Genomic DNA, 18,647 nt, shown 5'->3' on the forward strand with positions numbered 1-18,647 from the left:
TGCTCTTCCAAATCTACTAGATAGCTATGGATGGTGGGAGTGGTGCAAAACCTTCTATTTTTACATTGTTTAATTGATTATAGGGAGACTTCATTTTGAAATTACAATCAGTGACATATGTGTTGGGGGGGGGGGGCGGGGTGAGACTTTGTCAATCAAAACTGCTAAATGTGGAGTTCTGTGACAGTCATTGAGTCTCTGCAGCATAGCTTTCCTTGAAGTTGGATAGATATTGGGCATGATTTTTACATGGAGGTGGAAGATAATCGGACGCAAAACCCGGAAGTAAAGTTGACGGGTCGCAATCTGCGATCACGACCTTAACGAGGGAATAAATTTTACTTCCAGATTTCATGCCTGATTGACAGGCTGGCTGGCTGGCGGGAATCGGAAAGGAGGGAGAGATTGTGGGCCATGGAGGACAAGGTGGGGGTTAGGGGGCCGATGCTGGGAGGAAATTGAAGGCAGATGAAGAGCAACAACTATAAACCCTCATCAGCTGAAGATATTTGCCTGGTGTTTTCCAGAGCCACCTTCCTCTATAATAGTTCCATCCCATAATCAATACAAATCCTCACAATCAAACTTGTTGCCAAATATTCAGAAGAGTCGGAGCTCACAGTTCGAGACAGGAGATCGGAAGTTGGGTGAAGAGGTCGCAGAGATCGGAGGTCGGTTCCAGATCAGGAGACGAGATCAGAGGTCGTGTAAAGAGTCGGGGGGGGGGGGGGGCGCGGTAGCTGAACTCGAGGATCCTGGGGTGCCAGGTGAGCTTGTTGAGCCTGGATGAAGTACTCCTGCTCCTTCTGGCCCATAAGCAGTCCAATAAGGGCACTCACCTGATGGATCTGGTCCTTCTCGCCTGCTTTCATCTGACATGAATCAGAAGCAATGGGAAACCTAACAGGTGAGATAAAATTCATTTGCCATTTCTAATACACAAAAAATTAAGTGCCTCAATATGAGGTATAATGCCCCTTTAAATATCAGCCCACCGGCTTTAAGCAGGGATCAAACTGGCCTGGGTTAAACCTGGAAGTGGACGTGTTGGAATCGGGATGGGGTACTACTCCAAAACAAACTATTTTTACTGCCCATCGCCCCCCCCCCCTCAACCCACCTGTTCTTGGGGGTTAAAATTATCCCCATCATGTCTGCGGTTTATGGCTCCCTTTTTCTACCCATCTTGCATTTCTTGAGGGCTTTTCAGACAAATGAGGAGATATGACATGTTTATGTTTCACTAAGAGCTCTACTCGAGATCTGAGCCCTAGATAATGGCTTCTCACACTAGCAAGGAATATCCATAGTATAAACAGAGTCCTTTCTGGGATCATTACTTAGGGCCTTTTATGGCTTTACGCTTTTTAAGCTTAGAAGAATTTTATGGCTAAATTGCTTAGATTTTATGGCTAAATTGTTTGAATTAGCTTAGAGAGCTGCAGCTTAAACACTTCCCAGCATTCAGTTCAACAGTTGAGCTCCATTTTAGGCACTTTACAGGGCATTTCCCGAATGAATTTCAAAAGCACCTTTTGGGCAATTTACAGGGCACTGTTCCTACAGCCTATACTACAAGTGAGGACAGCCTCAAACAGAGAATGTCCATAAATGCAATCCCTGATATCTTCAGTATTTGTAAATTAGATATTTGCCCACTGTATGGTGTAGTCTAGTCTTCCTTTAAAATATGCCCATTTCTGATAAGCAGATCTTTTATACTATAGATGAGATTATATTATTCATCCCATGAGATACAATTTTTATGAAACTATTTAAAGGTCTTATCTGGACACAACAGCACATGTTGAATGAATATAGTGCAGTAGAACTTTGTTCTTCTACTAGTGAAAATCCAGTGCTAAACAACAAACTTCACCAATGATTTTTTCATTTATGGTCAGCCAGTGTATGTGACTAATAGTCACTTCGTCAAGGTGCTGGAAGGTGAGTATTCCCATGGTAGCCCAGTAAGTGAACCAATGTCTTCATGGGAAGAGTGGAAGGGAATGAGAGGGGAGAAAAGAAAGTTGAGCAAAAAAAACAGTTGCTGTTCAGTTTCTAAAATGTATTGTTAGGATGCACTTTTTGAAACTTTAAATTAAAAAACACTATACTAATGTTTGATGCTGAAAGTAAATATGCAATTTTAAAATAATCAGTGTGGATTTTACACAACAGGTCTATTTATCAAATATGGCTAGGGCACAATGAGAATTGGTTTGTGTTTGGATAAAGTGAAAGTGTTCATGTTATTGTAGAATCTGAAGCTCCAGAATCAAAAATTCTATAACCATCTCAGGTTCAATAGTTGGTGCTTTCTGAGAGCAGAGGACACTCAGCCCAGTTCCTGACAATTGCAAGTTCACTGTATAAAGTGGTATTAAAGGGATACAGTAGAATTTTATGTTTGGGGTCAATGGGATATTGTTGGGGCAGAGTACAGGAGCCTTGCAGTCTAATCTGTGCTACATCTATAAAGATTATACAACAAACAGCTTGAATTTATATAAGTCAGAGTGCCAAAAGTGGAAAATTAAAATTGCTCCATTATCCAGCACTGAAACAGCCAACCTTGAGAAATTAAAATCAAAATTTTTTGGATATGTTTTTTTTTAAAGTCAAAAAGGAACATAAATCCTCCTGTCAGGGGAGATTTATTAAATAATGGATAGTTTTGGTCTTCTCTAAACAGCAGTTAGGAGAGAAATGCTATAACAGGTTGGTGTTTCAGTTGCATAAGACTGTAAAATACTGAACACATTAAATTAAAAAGACAGCACCATTTTCATGATGCTTCAATGCATCCATGTCTAATCAACAGAATATCCAATTGCTAAACCTGTGAGCACAGCCCATAGTATACTTACAGCACCTAGAAAGTAATTTGCTTGGCTACTTGACAAAAAGTTCCTTTAACAAGACAGCATTACAAGTGTGTGTTACCATGTACTTTTTTATTGATCAGTTTTTTCCAATTAACATTTTATGCACTGAACAGATTTTCACATTCAGATCTTCTGGGGAGGGAAAGAGCAGAAGGACAGTGTGGGTGGTGAGGAGAGGTGCAATGTAGTATTAGCAGCCTATAAACACTGAGAAAAAAGCAGGAGTAAACTGGATAAATTAGAATTGTGCTCCACATTTCAAGAAATCAAAACACTTGATGCACACAATGTGCTGGATTTTTCATTTCAGAAAAGAGTTACACAATTAACATACACATTGTCACATAATTCAATGTACAAAACCCCCTTCATTATGGATTTACATAATGAAGTAAAATGATTAAAAATTTTAATAGGTAAAATTACAAATTACCTATTGAATGGGACGTTCACAGGACATTATTTTTGGAATATTTAAGTGCCAGAATATTTTCCATTATGTTCCTAAAACGATAGGGAATGATTTTTTAAAAATCCCTTTAAGTAGAATATTCTTTTGATTCCTAGGCTCTGTAATACCATTGCACGCCTTTACTCCCAGAAAGAACTGCGACACAAATCTTCATTTGGCATCATAAACTTCCCTGTAGATAACGGCAGTCGCATCTTCAACGCACAGATCTCTAATTGAATGGCGCCGTCAAAACTTATCGGCTTCTGTTTTTCTTTGTATTACCCTTCAAAGACACAACAAGAAAATCAAACTGTTGATTGACGTCACTGGTAGCTTGATACTGTGCATAATTCCAGTAAACAGGCAAGTTCAGCTTTATTTGGTAAGTACCAAAAAAATCTAGTGCATTGGTAACATCTACATAAATAACTTTAATTTCAGCTGAATTTTTAAACTGTACCAGAACAAATGTACTAAAATTTGTGGTCTATAAAAATCTGCATAAAAGGCAAGCGAAGCTATACACACATTTTCATGTATTTTCTCCACTTCCTTTTCCAGATATCTATACCATCCACCATTTCCTGACTCGAATAGCAATACCAATGACTGGTCATTTGGTGCTGACACATCCTTGGCTTTCCTACCTTCTGAAGGAAGGCAGAGATAACCAGCAAGTTATGGTTTACAAGGTGCATCTTGACCAAGGTTTCACCACCTGCAATTGATTTGGACCAGGCTATTTTCTATTTTTTTTAAATTGAAGGTCACAATGCCAAGCAACAATTTGCACAAACCCACTGTAAGGCAACTCAATATGCTTATTTCTAACACAAGAGCCATACATACCTACTTAAAAAGAAAATGCCAACCAAAATTCAAAAGCATGAAATCACAAACAGTTTTTGCTTAGTATTAGATACAGTATGTTAGCTGCTTTTGACTAAATTGTCCACATTTATTTCAATAAGCTAAAATTTGGTTGTAGATCAAACAGTGCAAGTTTATTAGTCTTCTTCCATGCAGTTTTTCCATCCAAGTGCCAAGAAGCAGGTTGGAACCTGACTCCATAACTTTTCATGCCGTTCAACACCTTTTCAGAAGTATCCTGTTTCACATGCTGCTCAATTGTGATGAAGGACCCAAAAAGACAGCTTGGTATAGAAACAAAGGTGCACCTGCAACTGAGATACAGTTCTACGGAGTCACATCTCCAGCTTCTCCTCTTTGTAGAAATACGAGTCAGTCACGGAGATTTACGGAAATCAAAATAAGGGACAAAATACAAACATTATTCCCCCCACCCCCCCAAAAATAAACTGCATGTACAAAAATACATTCTAAAAATTCCTACCTACTTTTTCCTTTCTTCAGGCCTCCTTTAACTCTTGTACTTGGTGTGATCAGTACACTCACTCATCCTCTCTCAGCTGCATGTTTTCTGTGGGCTTTTCATCTCAAAAATTGCATGAAAGGTTAGAAGCCATTCTTATTGGCGCTCAGCCCAGAATGCCTCCGACATTTTTGTGCGTGCTTTTCAAATGTTAAGCACCCATCCATCAACCTGCACTCCTCAAAAGGATGCTGGCCAGATTGTAAACAGGAATGACAGAAGCTTCTTGGGGGAGATGATCAGTTTTAGGGGCAGGAAACACATGATTAGATTGGTGCTGCCACAAGGGCTTCCAAGTGTTGCAACTGAACTGCAGGCCATATAATGAGTACTCTTGATTTAGCCAAGTGATTTTGTAAATGGGTTGATCTTAGTTTATTTAAGAAAGTCCTCTACTGTACACTTGTAGAATGATACGTCCCATTTGTAAGTAATATTTATAAGTCATAGTTTATAGAAGTTGCAACAAATCTGCAGTTTCCCAATTCGAGGAATGAACAAACCAAGTGAAAGGATTACTCTATCGACCAGCCCAAGACAAAAATAAGAAATCAATGGGCGAATGTAGAGTGTTGTTTACCTTAGTGCCCATACGAAGAGAGTCAATTTCTTCCCTTTGTTTTGACAAAGTCTCATTCATACTGCAAAGATGATCACTCATCATACTCAGCTGATCTTCATAGCTCCTCTTTGTTGTCGTCAGCTCATCCTGTATTAAAAAAAGTCAACACCACATCAAAGTAGAGAAGGTACAACAGGGGAATCTGTGGAATACATTTATTGTACAAGCAGGGAAATCCTTAGTTTAGAAAGGTCTTCATCCCTTGTGGAATCTAATGAATTCCATTTATACATCACAAGTAGGGTCACTTTGATCAGAACATAAACAGCACTCCTTTAAAATATCAGCTCAAACAAAAACAGGAAATTCATTACTGCTTAGTCAAAAAAAAATTAAATTCAGACATACATGGATTTCCATTTCCAAAGGACTCAACTGCTATGTTACTAATTTGGGTTCAGTGGAATCAGGTACTCCTGTAATCCATTCCCATTCCACTTACGTGCCAGAGTTCAGCCTCACTGCCCAATATCTACTTACATGATCGCATAACCCAGGGTTATAATTATAGTAAAGGCTTGTGATCTGAACATGCTCCCATTTGCCTCTCCAATCTTTTCGAAGGGTGAACCGAGAAAACACAGGGCAAGACAAGGCCAGATACAAATCATTCAGCTGCTTTATTCTACAGCATAGTAATACACATAATTATTTAGATTTAGCAAGCAGAGCTCCTGCTATGATCAACACTGGTTGATTTCAATTGTTGAATTCATGGTGGTGCAAACTCACAATTGTCATCAGCTCATCTGCTTCCTGCAAGGCTTCCCAACGCCAGAAAATTTTTATACATTGGTCACTGGCAACTGCCTCTCATCTCACCACATTAAAATCTAAAGTAGAAAACAGTCCTAGCCCCTGGCCTGTGTTGTTAAAAAAATGGCTGGGGTGAATTCAATCAAACTGCTGTAAGGGAGATTAAAAGACAGCCTTTTGCACTCTAGTATTCATGTCTACTTTCTTTTCTCCTTCATGCAACTGTCTCAGTACAGGTAGATTTTGGTTCTAGGGTCTCAGCATAAACAAAGGATTACAGAAACAGCTGTAACCCCAGGAATAGTCAGTTTGTTCAGTTGCAGTCACCTCTTTTAGCATCAAGTGGGCTCTGCAGAAACATTCCCCTGTCTTCCCCCCCGCACCAACAAAAATATTTGCAAAGGAGCTATTCAAAACTTCTACCATTGACATTTGAGGAATACTCTGACATATTCAATACAAAATACATGCCCTTTGACTCTCGCCCAAATAACTGAGCAAAAGTCCATTTACCAGCAGAAATAATTGATGTCAATGCATCCTCTCCCTTAAAATATCTCAACATTTTAGGTTGGATGGAAGGACCCATTTCATTTTTGGCTGATGCCAACTCTAAAATAACAGGCACCAAAAATGTCTGTATCCTGGTTACTGATCTGAAGTGGTCAATCTTTCTAACTTGTTGCATTGACTAAGCTTTTGTGATGAAGTAATTGATGGCCTACAAAGATTTCTATTATTGCACTGTTTTCATAGCTGTTCATCACAATATCCTTATTCAGCAGTGGATGTTTGAGTCACACATTCTTCATTAGATACTGAAACCAATCCACTTCTACAGTGAATGTTATGCCACCAAAATGCTGGGAATTAGTCTTTCTTCAGTGGTCCAGCTCAAATACAACCCTCCTATATTCCAAACAGTAAAAGAATTTAGAAGTTTCACCATTCCACACAAGTTCTGTTAGCTGCACATGGCACTGATTTCCTATTTGGATACTGAACTCAAATAATGTCACATTTTTAATGATTGCCATCATACTTTTTATTTAAAACATGTGGCAGATTAGGGTAAGTCACTGACAGTGTATTCCAACTGAAAAAGCCAGTTGTAAATGAAATAATTAACAGCATATGCACACAGCCAATGCAATTTATTTGAAATTCAGCTCAAGTCTTTTACACTGAATTATTTAATTCCGCAGCCCTAAATGAGAAATTTTAGTATGTTGCATAGTGGGGAGAAAATTAAAGAAATGCAAACAAAGCACTTTTCCCAATGGGGGTCCAGTCACTAGTTGGGTGCCCAACGGCTCGGAGCTAGGTCCCTTTTGTGTATGTTTATTAATGTTGCAGATAGGGCATAGAGTACATTTATTAAATTTGTGGATATTGTGTGGTACTGTTAGGACTTTAGAAGGAGGAAATAGATTGCAATGGGATTTGGCTAGATTGGGGAAGTTGGCCCAAGTCTGGTAAATGTCCTTCAATATAGATAATTAAGCAGTCTTGCACATAGGTGCACACAATAGAGGTTAAGGGTGACAGAGAGCATGACATGGCAATGATCACTGATGGCTCTCTAAAAGGTTCAAGCACAGTTTCAAGAGGTTGCCGTCAATTTGAACAGGGTCCTGAGCTGTACTACCTGGACTGTTCAGTACAAAACTAGGGCTACGATAATAGGATGATACAAGGCTTTGGTCAGACCTCATCTGGAATAGTGTATACCATTTCAGTCCCTCCAGGTTAAGGATGTTGTGGCTCTAGACGTGATACAGAGAAGGCAAGGAGGATGAAGATAGACTCCGTGCCTTGGGTTTGGAATTGCTAGAGAGGCACAGACTTGGAGGGGATCTGATTCAAGTGTTTAAAATTGTTAAAAGACATCAATAACATACAAGCAGATAGATAGTTTGAGTTGACGGGGCTGGGTAGAACTGTAAGCCACCAATTTAAATAGAGAAAGCATGGAATGAGGTTGGATGTTGGACGCTTTACTTTTCTTAGAGGATGATCGACCTGTGGAACAGGCTTCCGGAGGCAGTGGTGAGGATTGACTCCCTGAAGTCCTTCAAGAAGGTGTTAGACACATTTTTGAAAGCTAGGTAATTAGGAGGAAGGTAAAATTCCTGACTTGTGGCCACCTGGGGAGCGAGGGGGAAAAGAGAGGGAGGTACATGGGGATGAGTCTAGCAAAAAAATGGACTAAGTGCATGCAGATCTGATAGCTTCTTCACTGCAGCCTCTGGAAGTCGGTCCCACTGGTTGATCATCCTGAGAAAAATTAAATTTCCCAAGTACATAAACATCTCTAGATCTATTGTACAAATTTAAACGATATCATATAGACACTTGCAAGAGCAGAATAACCCAATAGATCCCATTAATTGTGCAATGCATTGGTTAAATGCAGAAACAGAGTTACTTCCCCTTTGGACCATCTTGACAACAGCACAATGAGTAGACAAGTTACTGGTTCAGACATTCGTCTGCATTCTGACATACTTAGTCCCTGCACCAGAAACATTACCCCAATTTAATTGTTTATTTTAATACACAAACACACACATCCTGCTACAAATGGACACAGAGCTGGATGCTATTGGATATGTTTAGCCAAGAATCGGCACACAAGCGAGTTTACATTTCTTCCTACCTGCAATCGCACAATGTTCTGATTGGCAGCTTTTATTTCTTCTGAGAGGGTTTCTCTGGACTTCTCTGCCAATGCTAACCGTTTCGCAAGGGCTCGGCACTACAAATTTATAAAAAAAAGACGTCACTCTGTATAAAAGCTTTCAAATTCATGCAGTAATTTAACTAGAAAGTAACTGCAGTCTGTAAACCTGCCCCAATGCAGCTGGAGCATGTGGATTTGAAATATTTGATTCCACACCCTTTAACTTAAATCAACTCTCATTTGAATAGAGTGTTCCCTCCAGGATGCCTTTTTCCTCCACCTCAACTTCCAGCTGCCCTTTCCCTGGCACTTCCCTGTGTAAATGCAACATCTGTCCATTCACCTCTTCCCAAACTATTGGACAGGGCCTCAAACACTCCTTCCCTGTGAGACTGCTATTTGTATGACTTCTAATGAGTGAGTATACAGTATTTGTTGCTCACAGTGCAAATCAGATCGCCTGTGAATTTCCAACATTTTCTGTACTCAATTTGAACTTCATGGCTTTCATATGCTTTTTTATTAGCATATTCTTTTGTTCATCCAATATCTATGCATTGCCTCATATCATTTAACAGGTTCCTGCTCCTCTAGTAAGCGGTGTCTAGGTCATTCTATCCAATAACTTCCTCTCGGTGATTGTTGCCTCTTCACCCCTTACTTTTCCCCCCTTTTTCCATCCTACAAAAGGAGCTTGCATATCTTTCAGTTTCAGTTCTGAAGTACACCTGAAATGTTAATCTTTTAACAGATTGCAGAAGGACCTGTGCATTTCTAACATTTTATGTTTTCAGTTTTTCAGCGTTGGCAATTTTTTTTTATTTATACACTCTGAAAATAATCAAGTTTCTACTTCATAAATATTTGTCTAAAATAAACAAACATGGTAAGCCGTTTAATCTGTAAAACAAGATCAAGGATTCTCTACCATTACAACAAAAGCAAAATACTGTGGATGCTGGAAATCTAAAAAAACAGATCTTTATAAAAACAGATATCACTGTAGAGTATCATGATTCATGTTCAATAAAACAAATTCCAAATAAAAGAGGTCAATGCTCACTGCCTGCTATACTGTCCAGTGGTAAACCAATTTTTCTTCATTTCTATCTGTAGGCTCCATGGACCACGTAAATTCCCTGAATGAGATGGAAGGCTGGCAATTCGCTTCAACAGTGCCACTTTGTACTCAGCTCCTGGTAGGTATGCAAGTGGGCTGAGGTGAGAAGGTAACTCTTCTCTGCCTGGCAGTTCCGGCAGAGATAAAGTTGATTGGGAACTCAGAAATATTCTGGGCACAAACCCATTTCCTTCCACAGCATCGTGAAGCTGACATACTTTCCAACTGTGCAGCTTCCTTATGGCTCCCCCAAATATATTAAAAGGACAGCAGGACACACAGAGCTCAAATATGCATTGCTCTGGAACAAATAATGAAAATCATGTTTGCAGTATCTCTCGCTGAGTTGCTGATCTGAAATGTGCTGTTGAGGGAAACGCACAGCAGAAAGTGGGGGCTTCTTTGCTAGAAGCAAGAATCAGGAGGAGGTTCATTCCACGACACCCATTTACTTTACCAATCCATTATTATAGCATTGCAGGGCCCTGGGAGCGGTTGGTGGGCACGACCATCTTTCGGATGAGATGTTAAACTGATGCCCCGTTTGCCCTCTCAGGTGGGCGTATAAGATCCCACGGCCCTGTCAGGAAAGGCTGAACAGGCTGGGGCTCTTTTCTCTAGAAAAGAGAAGGCTGAGGGGTGACCTGATAGAATAGAGGTCTTTAAGATAATGAAAGGGTTTGATAGGGTGGATATAGAGAAGATGTTTCCACTTCTGGGAAAGTCCAAAACTAGAAGTCATAAATATAAGATAGTCACTAATTAATCCAATAGGGAATTCAGGAGAAACTTCTTTACACAAAGTGTGGTAAGAATCTAGAACGCGCAAGGAGTAATTGAGGCAAATAGCATAGATGCATTTAAGGGGAAGCTAGATAAGCACATGAGGGAAAAAGGAAAAGAAGGATATGCTGATAGGGTTAGATGAAAAGAGATGGAAGGAGGCTTGTGTGGAGCATAAACGCTGGCATAGACCAGTTGGGCCGAAAGGCCTGTTTCTGTGCTGTAGACTCGACTCAAGCCCTCAAGCCAGCGAACTAAGAAGATGGGAACAGAAAAAAAAATCCTTTATCCCAGTACATAAATATTGCTGCCCTCTCAAAGTAAATTCAGTTTTAATACAACCATCAGAGACTTGAGCACATAATCTATGCTGACATTTCAGTGCACCAGTGAGGGAGTGCTATACTGTTAGAGGTGTCATATTTCAGATGAGACATTAAAGGGGGCCCTCTCAAGCAGACATAAAAGGCCCAATGGCACTATTCAAAGAAGAGCAATGGAGTCCCACGGTGTCCAGGGAATTTATCCCTCAACCATCACTAAAACAGGTCATCTGATCATTTATCTCACTGTTAGTGGGACCTTGCTGTGTGCAAATTGCCTCCAACATTTCTCTATATTACAACAGCGACTACACTTCAAAGTACTTCATTGGTTCTGAAGTACTATGGGACGCGCTGAGGTTGTGGATGCTATATAATTGCAAATTTATTCTTCCTTCAGCAAAATGCAAAGTGTAAGAAAACATACTGATTTTCAGAGATTCACAGAATTCCTATGCAACAATGTAAAAATACAGCTTTTTTAGGCGAGTATGTTTACTTGCATCATCTCTCAAATGAAGAATTCTTTTTCGATTTTGTGCACAAGATTTGAAAATGTCAACACTAAAAGCCTGTTACAAGTCATCAGTATTACCTCTGCATAAAAATGCACTGTCTTGCTGTCTGCTAGCTGAAGCTGTGAAGTTAGCTCTGCCACCCTCATCATGTAGTGACTTTTGATCAACTGTTCGCGTGACTCCTCATCTGGAATCTAAAAGATACACACATGGGATATTACTTTAGCTGTGACTGGTGAACACTTTATGATGACATTTCAAAACCTGCCAGTTTAATTTAAACAAACATTTAAAATGTCATCTGCAAACTACTTTAAATCTACATTCTACATCAGTTTCTGCATAAGCTCCTCAATCTGATCAGTTACAACTGCAAGCTTACACCATAACTAAAAAATGAAGCACCAAATTTTTAGTTTTTAACAATGAAACACAACTACACTAACATTTGTTCACTTCAAAAATAAGAAACGTAAGCATTGCAGTACATTTAATTCAATTTATTTCCAAAGAACTCATAGGGTATCACTGTACCTCACTGTTGATGGTGGAAGTGGTCAGCATTCCAACCTAACAAAGAAAAACATACTTCATTCAGCTCAAGACTAATGGACAAATTCAGGCTACTGAAAACTTGTTAAATGTACATCACAAGGAAAAGGAGAGGACTTGCTAGAATATGAAGCAATGGTTTAGGGAAAATGGACATAAAGTTACATCCTTTTTGATAGATGAAAAATCAGGTCACATATTTTAAATAGCGTAAGCTTAGGTTACTTCACGAAACCGACACTTCACAAATTCCTAAACTTAGGACAAATGTAAATTTGCTGGCTTTGACTCAGGTCACCAGAACGTGCTGCCCCAAAGGCTCAGCTGGTAAATCACTGCCCAGTGTAAAACTGAGCCGTAAGACCAAGATGGTCCTCGATTCAATAGTCTCAGTCAGAGCGACAGCAAGAGCTACAAACGACCTCAGCACCTCAGACTTTCGAGGTGGTGCAGTGGGGGAGGAAGGGGAGAAAAAAAGGTTGTAAAATCAGCTAGCAAATTGGTATCCAGTGCAGACAGAATTGGCCTTGGCTGTGATACCCTCTTGGTAAAACAGCCTGCTGAAACTCAGTCTTGGCTCACTCATGAAAAATGCTCTCCTGAGAGGCACTGGAAGGGCAGTCAATTCCCATGGGAACTGCATCACAGTGTAAAGGCTATCATTTTCAGGAAGAGACAGAGAAAACTAACCAAAAGAGCAAGAGCTTAATTCACAGTCCTACTGAATTTAAGTTTTACACCATTTACCAGACTTGTACTTCTAACTGGTTCTTTGGAGTCCTTTTCAATAAGCTGCAACTCTTCGATTTTGGGAATAGAGCCATTCTCCTGGATAGAATCAACTGAAGGCATCTGCCCGGTGAGTGTAATTTTAAGTTGACTTTCCAGGTCGGTTATACGCTGATTCTCCTTCTCCAATTTTATTTTGGCTAGTTGAGCCTCCAGCATCCAGTGCTCTTTCTCCTGTTCCAGTTTTGCTATCTTCTCTTGGCTTTGTTGCACCTGCAGAGGTTGGGAATACTACATGGTTACCTGTTTCTTCTTTAGGTTGTTGTGCCATCCTGCAGACCACAGCTAATAGGGCAGGTGGGTGAACTGCTCCCAAGCTTCTACATATTCTGGTCTGCCACCCAGGACTTATGCAAATATGACCCATGGTAATGTACAGCCTTTCTCCTTTTACCTGTGTTGAGATTAATGTCAAGAGCACTTTGTAATTCATATTTTGCCTTTGCACCAGAAGTCCTTGACCCATCATTAAGACTCCAGTCATTTAACCTTTTGATCGGCGCGTCGCAATTATGCGTGGTGATCTCTTCCTCACAAATTTTAATTTGCTGGCTTTGACTTCAGGCTTGGCTGCACACAGCCAGTTCTTTGTTTTAAGTAACTTTTTTTTTTGCATATGGTGTGCCTTATTTTTTTTTTTATTGACCTGAACTCCAAGTCTGTATTATATATAAAAACCTTTATGAAGTAAATGTTCAAAGATATTTTTGCACTTATTGTCAACTTGCTTCTGTAATATCTGCAGTAGCTTGTTGCAGTACATCAAGTTTCTCTCTCTAGCACAGTTTGAACTTGCATTGTAAAGATCTGAAAAGATGTTGGTACAGAATTGGAAAAATGAAAGTAATGGCAGGAAAATTAAACATTTCTGTAAGAGCCATGTCAAGTCAAAACATTTCAAAGAGCTTCATATTGGGTATGGTAGTGTCGTGGTTCTGTTACTGGACTAGTAATCCAGAGACCTGAACTAATAATCCAGAGAACACAAATTCAAATCCCATAGCAGTTTGAGAATTTGAATTCAGTTTAAAAATATCTGGAATTAGTAAAAGTGACCATGAAGCTATCGGACTGTGGCAAAAACCCAACTGGTTCGCTAATGTTCTTTAAGAAAGGAAACCTTTAGTCTGACCTAAATGTGACTCTAGTCCCACATCAATGTGATTGACTCTTAACTGCCCTCTGAAGTTGCCAGCAAGCCACTTTGTGAGGTCAACTAGGGATGAGCAATAAATGCTGGCCTTGCCAGTAACGCCCACATCCCATGGATGAATAAATACAAAATACTATGAATTGTTTTTGCAATGCATGACTGACATGTAGGCAAATTTGATTTAAAGACTTAAAGGCTGCTAATAGAGACTTGAAGATCTGCTGAGTAGAAGGTTAAAGAGTTCAGTGTCTGGGAGAATGAATTTTTACAAGCCTTCCTTAAATGAGTCAACGCAGTTAAGAATGAAGTTAATCCATTGTTCTGTTTTCTGGGGTAGGTGAAAGTTCAGGAAGATTGCTCTTTCCAACACTTGGCGGCTCTCACTCAGCAACTTTATTCCCTAATTCAGGCTACTTGGCCTCGTTCTTGTGAGAATTCATTCTCCCAGAAATGGAACGCATTAACCTTAAAAATGCCTTCTTTTCCCCCTTCTACTTAAATATACTTTTGAAAATTGACTTCAAAAAAAGTTTACATAGGATACAGACTTGGATTTCAGGACAATAAAAAAAAAAGGCGCATCACATGGGCCATATTTAATATCAAGTCCTGGAATTTTCTGAAAACTTGCACAGAAATAATGGCATAAGTACGACATAATGCCAATTTTCAGCGCAAAAGATAAAGGAAATTCGGGCACGTCTTACACCTGTTTTTTCACGCTATGTCCGAGTTTACTCAATTGTTTGCATCAATTCAGCAAAACCTCTACTGCTCATTAACATAGCTCCGCCCCATGCAATAGGCCAGAGAACGCAAGGTTTCTTGCATTTATTTAAGTTCTGAACAGGCTGTAAATTTATGCTTAAAATTTTAGGGACAGACCCAAAGTCATATTTCTTGTGTTTTACGGCAATTTTTTAAAGTCATTTTTTTTTATTTCTCGAGACCTACATTTTATTTTTTATATCCTTGAATGTATTCCACAGCATCAGAATGAGTTACATTAAAAATTGGATAAGTTTCCACGATTGCATTTTCTGAAACCTGCTGTGCTTAATGTGCATAAATCATGGTTTGATGGCTTCAAACATTAATTTTGATATGCCATATTCCTTCTTTAACTATATCTTTGTATAAGCTCCATGCTTTCCTCGGGCCCTGGTCATTAATGCTGATTTCGGCTTGTTTTACGCTGATTTTTATGTTCCAGGGTATGCTAATGAGATCCTCAGGAAATTATGGCATAAGTTGCTGACTGCAAGATTGGCATAAATTTTGGGGTAACTTGCCAGTTATGCCATTTGCAGAAATTCCAGGCCGTAGTGTTTTCGTCTCCTTTGCATAAACCTAATGCTCAGCAGGGAATAATTCAGGTGACCTCAGCTGTGGGCTATGCCTGTGGCCTCAGATGGCAAACAGATGTCCAAAGCAAGAAATGACAGGGTGCACAGCATAGCACTCCATGTATTTTAAAATCAAGTGGAAATTATTACACAAAGTTCCTCTTTAGCTGTTTAATTTTACCAGAAGAATGCATTTTATGACTTCTAGCTGGTCATTTTAAGTGTTTCTTAGCTATTTCAGTTTTTCTGCCAAAATTCCTGAAGCAACAACACTAAAGATGCATTACCTGTTGTGAAAGACCTTCACGGCTTTCAGTAGAACTTAGAAGGGTCCTGCGATTTGCCAAAGCCTGTTCGTAAGGCACCGATCCTGGACAAGACTGTAACAAGATTATTCTATTACGTAACCTCCAACACTAAAAAAAGGGTCCATGCAACAAAACAAACAATATTGAGTGCATTCCAAAACTCTTCAAAATACATCGGTCACCAAATGTTTCATCCTGTCCATTGGTCATCCTCTCCCTGTCTTTACAAGCTTTAATATGTTTCTGATAATCAACGTTGCCGCTGGTCTCAACCACTGTTGCTACCCCAAGACGTTTCTCCTGCACTACCTCTAGTTGGTCCCCTTCCTTATTCTTATTGTCTCTCCAACTGGATCTCATGCCAGGCACAGATTCATGGACTTACTGCAACCACCCAGTCAGGCCCTTGTTCCCTCTCCCCTGTGGTACTGGTCCTGGTCCTCCCCATCTCTCTCCTCTCTCTTTCCTCCCCCCCCCCACTGTACATGACATGCATATGGAACACATTAAATACACCCACCCAAAACTTAGCAGCAATTCAGCTGTTTTGATGTAATAAAACTACAATAAATAGATTCAGTGCTTTATAATTGCACTACATAAAAGAACTACTGACAAATATTTGTTGGTTATTTATACAATCTAATATTTATTGGAACATATCAGTTTTCAATTATCCAATCCATATGTGACAGGCACATGAAAATTGTAGAGGACAACTTGACATGGGTGAACGGCAAAAATAGGATAATGATGGTCCAGGCAATTCATGACCCATTTGATAATTTCTTCGATATCAAGTTACAAAGATAAACAATTCGTGGACTAGTTTTGCTAAATAGTTCAGAATTGATCAGACTACATACATGAATGACCCCGCTACAGGCCAGAACACCCAGCTACTGAACTGGAATAGCCATTACTGAATAGCATGAGAGCTGTGCAGAAGCTACTTGCTCAAACAAATTGAGATTCTTGTTTCAATCCCCTACCCTATTTCCTTCCCCTATCCCAGCATCAGATGCAGCATGAAATCACACAATGTTTAACATTAGCATATGTATACAAACCTTCCTTAGAGACTTAATATAAGCAGCTGCTTTCTTCTTGTTCTCCAGCATACACTCTGCAGAGAGAGGGTCAATTATCCCCATTCCTCCCTTTGAGCCATACACTGAAGGAGCCGTAAAGAAGTCCAGATTGTTGCTGAAGAACGTACCAATCTAGAGAAACAAAAACAATACAAAACCTCTCAGAGGCCGTAAAACAGACTATGTAAACAGTGCTGCCACCTCAGTAGCTATAACAATAAAATAACTACCCAGGCCTTTTGTAAATCACTTAACATTTTTAAAACATTGAATCAGAGAAAATGATATGGAACAGGAGGCCATTCGGCCCATCATGCCTGTGCCGGCTCTTTGGCAAAGCTATCCAATTAGTCCCATTCCTTTCCCCATAGCTCTGCAAATGTTTCCCCTTCAAGTATTTATCCAATTCCCTTTTGAAAGTTATTAGCAAGTCTATTTCCACCACCCTTTCAGGCAGTGCATTCCAAATCAGAATTTGCTGCATTAAAAAAAATTCTCATCTCACCTCTGGTTCTTATGCAAATTACCTTAAATCGGTGTCCCCTAGTTACTGACTTCTGCACTGGAGACAGTTTCTCCGTATTTACTCTATCAAAATCATGAAGGGTTTTGAACACCTCTATCAAATCTCCCCACAACCTTTTCTGCTCTCAGGAGAATAGCCCAGCTTCTCTAGTCTCTCCATGTAACTGAAGTCCCACATGCCTGGTACCATTCTAGTAAATCTCCTCTACACGCTCTAAGGCCTTGACATGGTGCCCAGAATTGGACACAATACTCCAGCTGGGGCCTAACTAGTGATTCATAACAGCCTTGCTTTTGTACTCTATGCCTATTTATAAAGCCAAATATGCCATATGCTTTTTTAAAAACAGCCTTCTCAATTTGTCCTGCACCTTCAAAGATTTGTGTACAAATACCCCAAGGTCTCTGTTCCTGCACAGCCTTTAAAATTGTGCCATTTACTTTATATTGCCTCTCCTCATTCTTCCTACCAAAATGCATCACTTCTCACTGTTAAATTTCATTTGCCATGTGTCTGCCCATTTCACCAGTCTGTTGATGTCCTCCTGAAGTCTGTTACTATCCTCCTCATTGTTTACTATATTTCCAAGTTTTGTCTCATCTGTAAACTTTGAAATTGTGCCACCTATTCCCAAGTCCAGTTCATTAACATACATCAAAAAGAGCAGTGATCCTAATACCAACCGCTGGGGGACACCATTATATACTTCCCTCCAGTTTGAAAAACAACCATTCACCATTACTCTCTGCTTTCTGTCCCTTAGCCAATTTCATATCCATGCTGCCACTACCCCTTTAATCCTATGGGCTTCCATTTTGCTCACAAGTCTATCATGTGGAAACTATTCCCTTATGCTACAATTCACAAAGAATTTTACTGGCCATAATCCCATTTTAAACAAAACTAATGCTTCTTTTAAACATTAACAGCCTGCAAATCAGCAAAAAACAAATTTCCAAACAGATGAATTACCATTGTTCAAAATATGGAGACAGTGGCCAATTGTAACCCTTTACACATTTTCTATTTTGACAAATAAGGACTATTGATTAACATAGCCATACACAAATGATAGATACCACTAGTGAGCTGACTAAACAGTCCATAAATTGGACTATCCCATTTCTACAAAAAAAGAGCTAGGAAGTGTTAATATTTTTGTAATACTGAACAGATTTTCCCCAAATACAATTTGAGCAGAAGTCTTCATTTTGTAGACATACAGCAGCAGCCATCAGTGCAACCTATATCATTACCATTCCACATTGTGTTGTGCATGGCCCCCTTCTAGAGATTTTGAAACACACCAATTGTGGAGACACGTTCATTGTACAAAATGCTG

The 18,647-nt window shown here is 39.6% G+C and overlaps 1 protein-coding gene across 2 annotated transcripts in view; it reads right to left on the reverse strand.

Annotated features, from left to right (window-relative positions):
* Positions 1-2,938: 2,938 nt before the first annotated feature.
* Positions 2,939-18,647, reverse strand: part of ppp1r21 (protein phosphatase 1, regulatory subunit 21) — a 64,324-nt gene continuing 48,615 nt past the window's right edge. For both annotated transcript variants that reach the window (XM_067988742.1, XM_067988741.1), the window contains exons 15-22: positions 16,759-16,911; positions 15,668-15,760; positions 12,840-13,094; positions 12,075-12,110; positions 11,618-11,734; positions 8,773-8,871; positions 5,316-5,444; positions 2,939-3,625 (exon numbers count right to left, since the gene is read on the reverse strand). In XM_067988742.1, the coding sequence (XP_067844843.1) occupies positions 3,596-3,625; positions 5,316-5,444; positions 8,773-8,871; positions 11,618-11,734; positions 12,075-12,110; positions 12,840-13,094; positions 15,668-15,760; positions 16,759-16,911 (912 nt within the window). In that variant the 3' untranslated portion in view covers positions 2,939-3,595. The remainder of the gene's footprint in view (positions 3,626-5,315; positions 5,445-8,772; positions 8,872-11,617; positions 11,735-12,074; positions 12,111-12,839; positions 13,095-15,667; positions 15,761-16,758; positions 16,912-18,647) is intronic.

The sequence above is a fragment of the Heptranchias perlo genome, chromosome 8 (assembly GCF_035084215.1).
Source record: "Heptranchias perlo isolate sHepPer1 chromosome 8, sHepPer1.hap1, whole genome shotgun sequence".
Classification (NCBI taxonomy): domain Eukaryota; kingdom Metazoa; phylum Chordata; class Chondrichthyes; order Hexanchiformes; family Hexanchidae; genus Heptranchias; species Heptranchias perlo.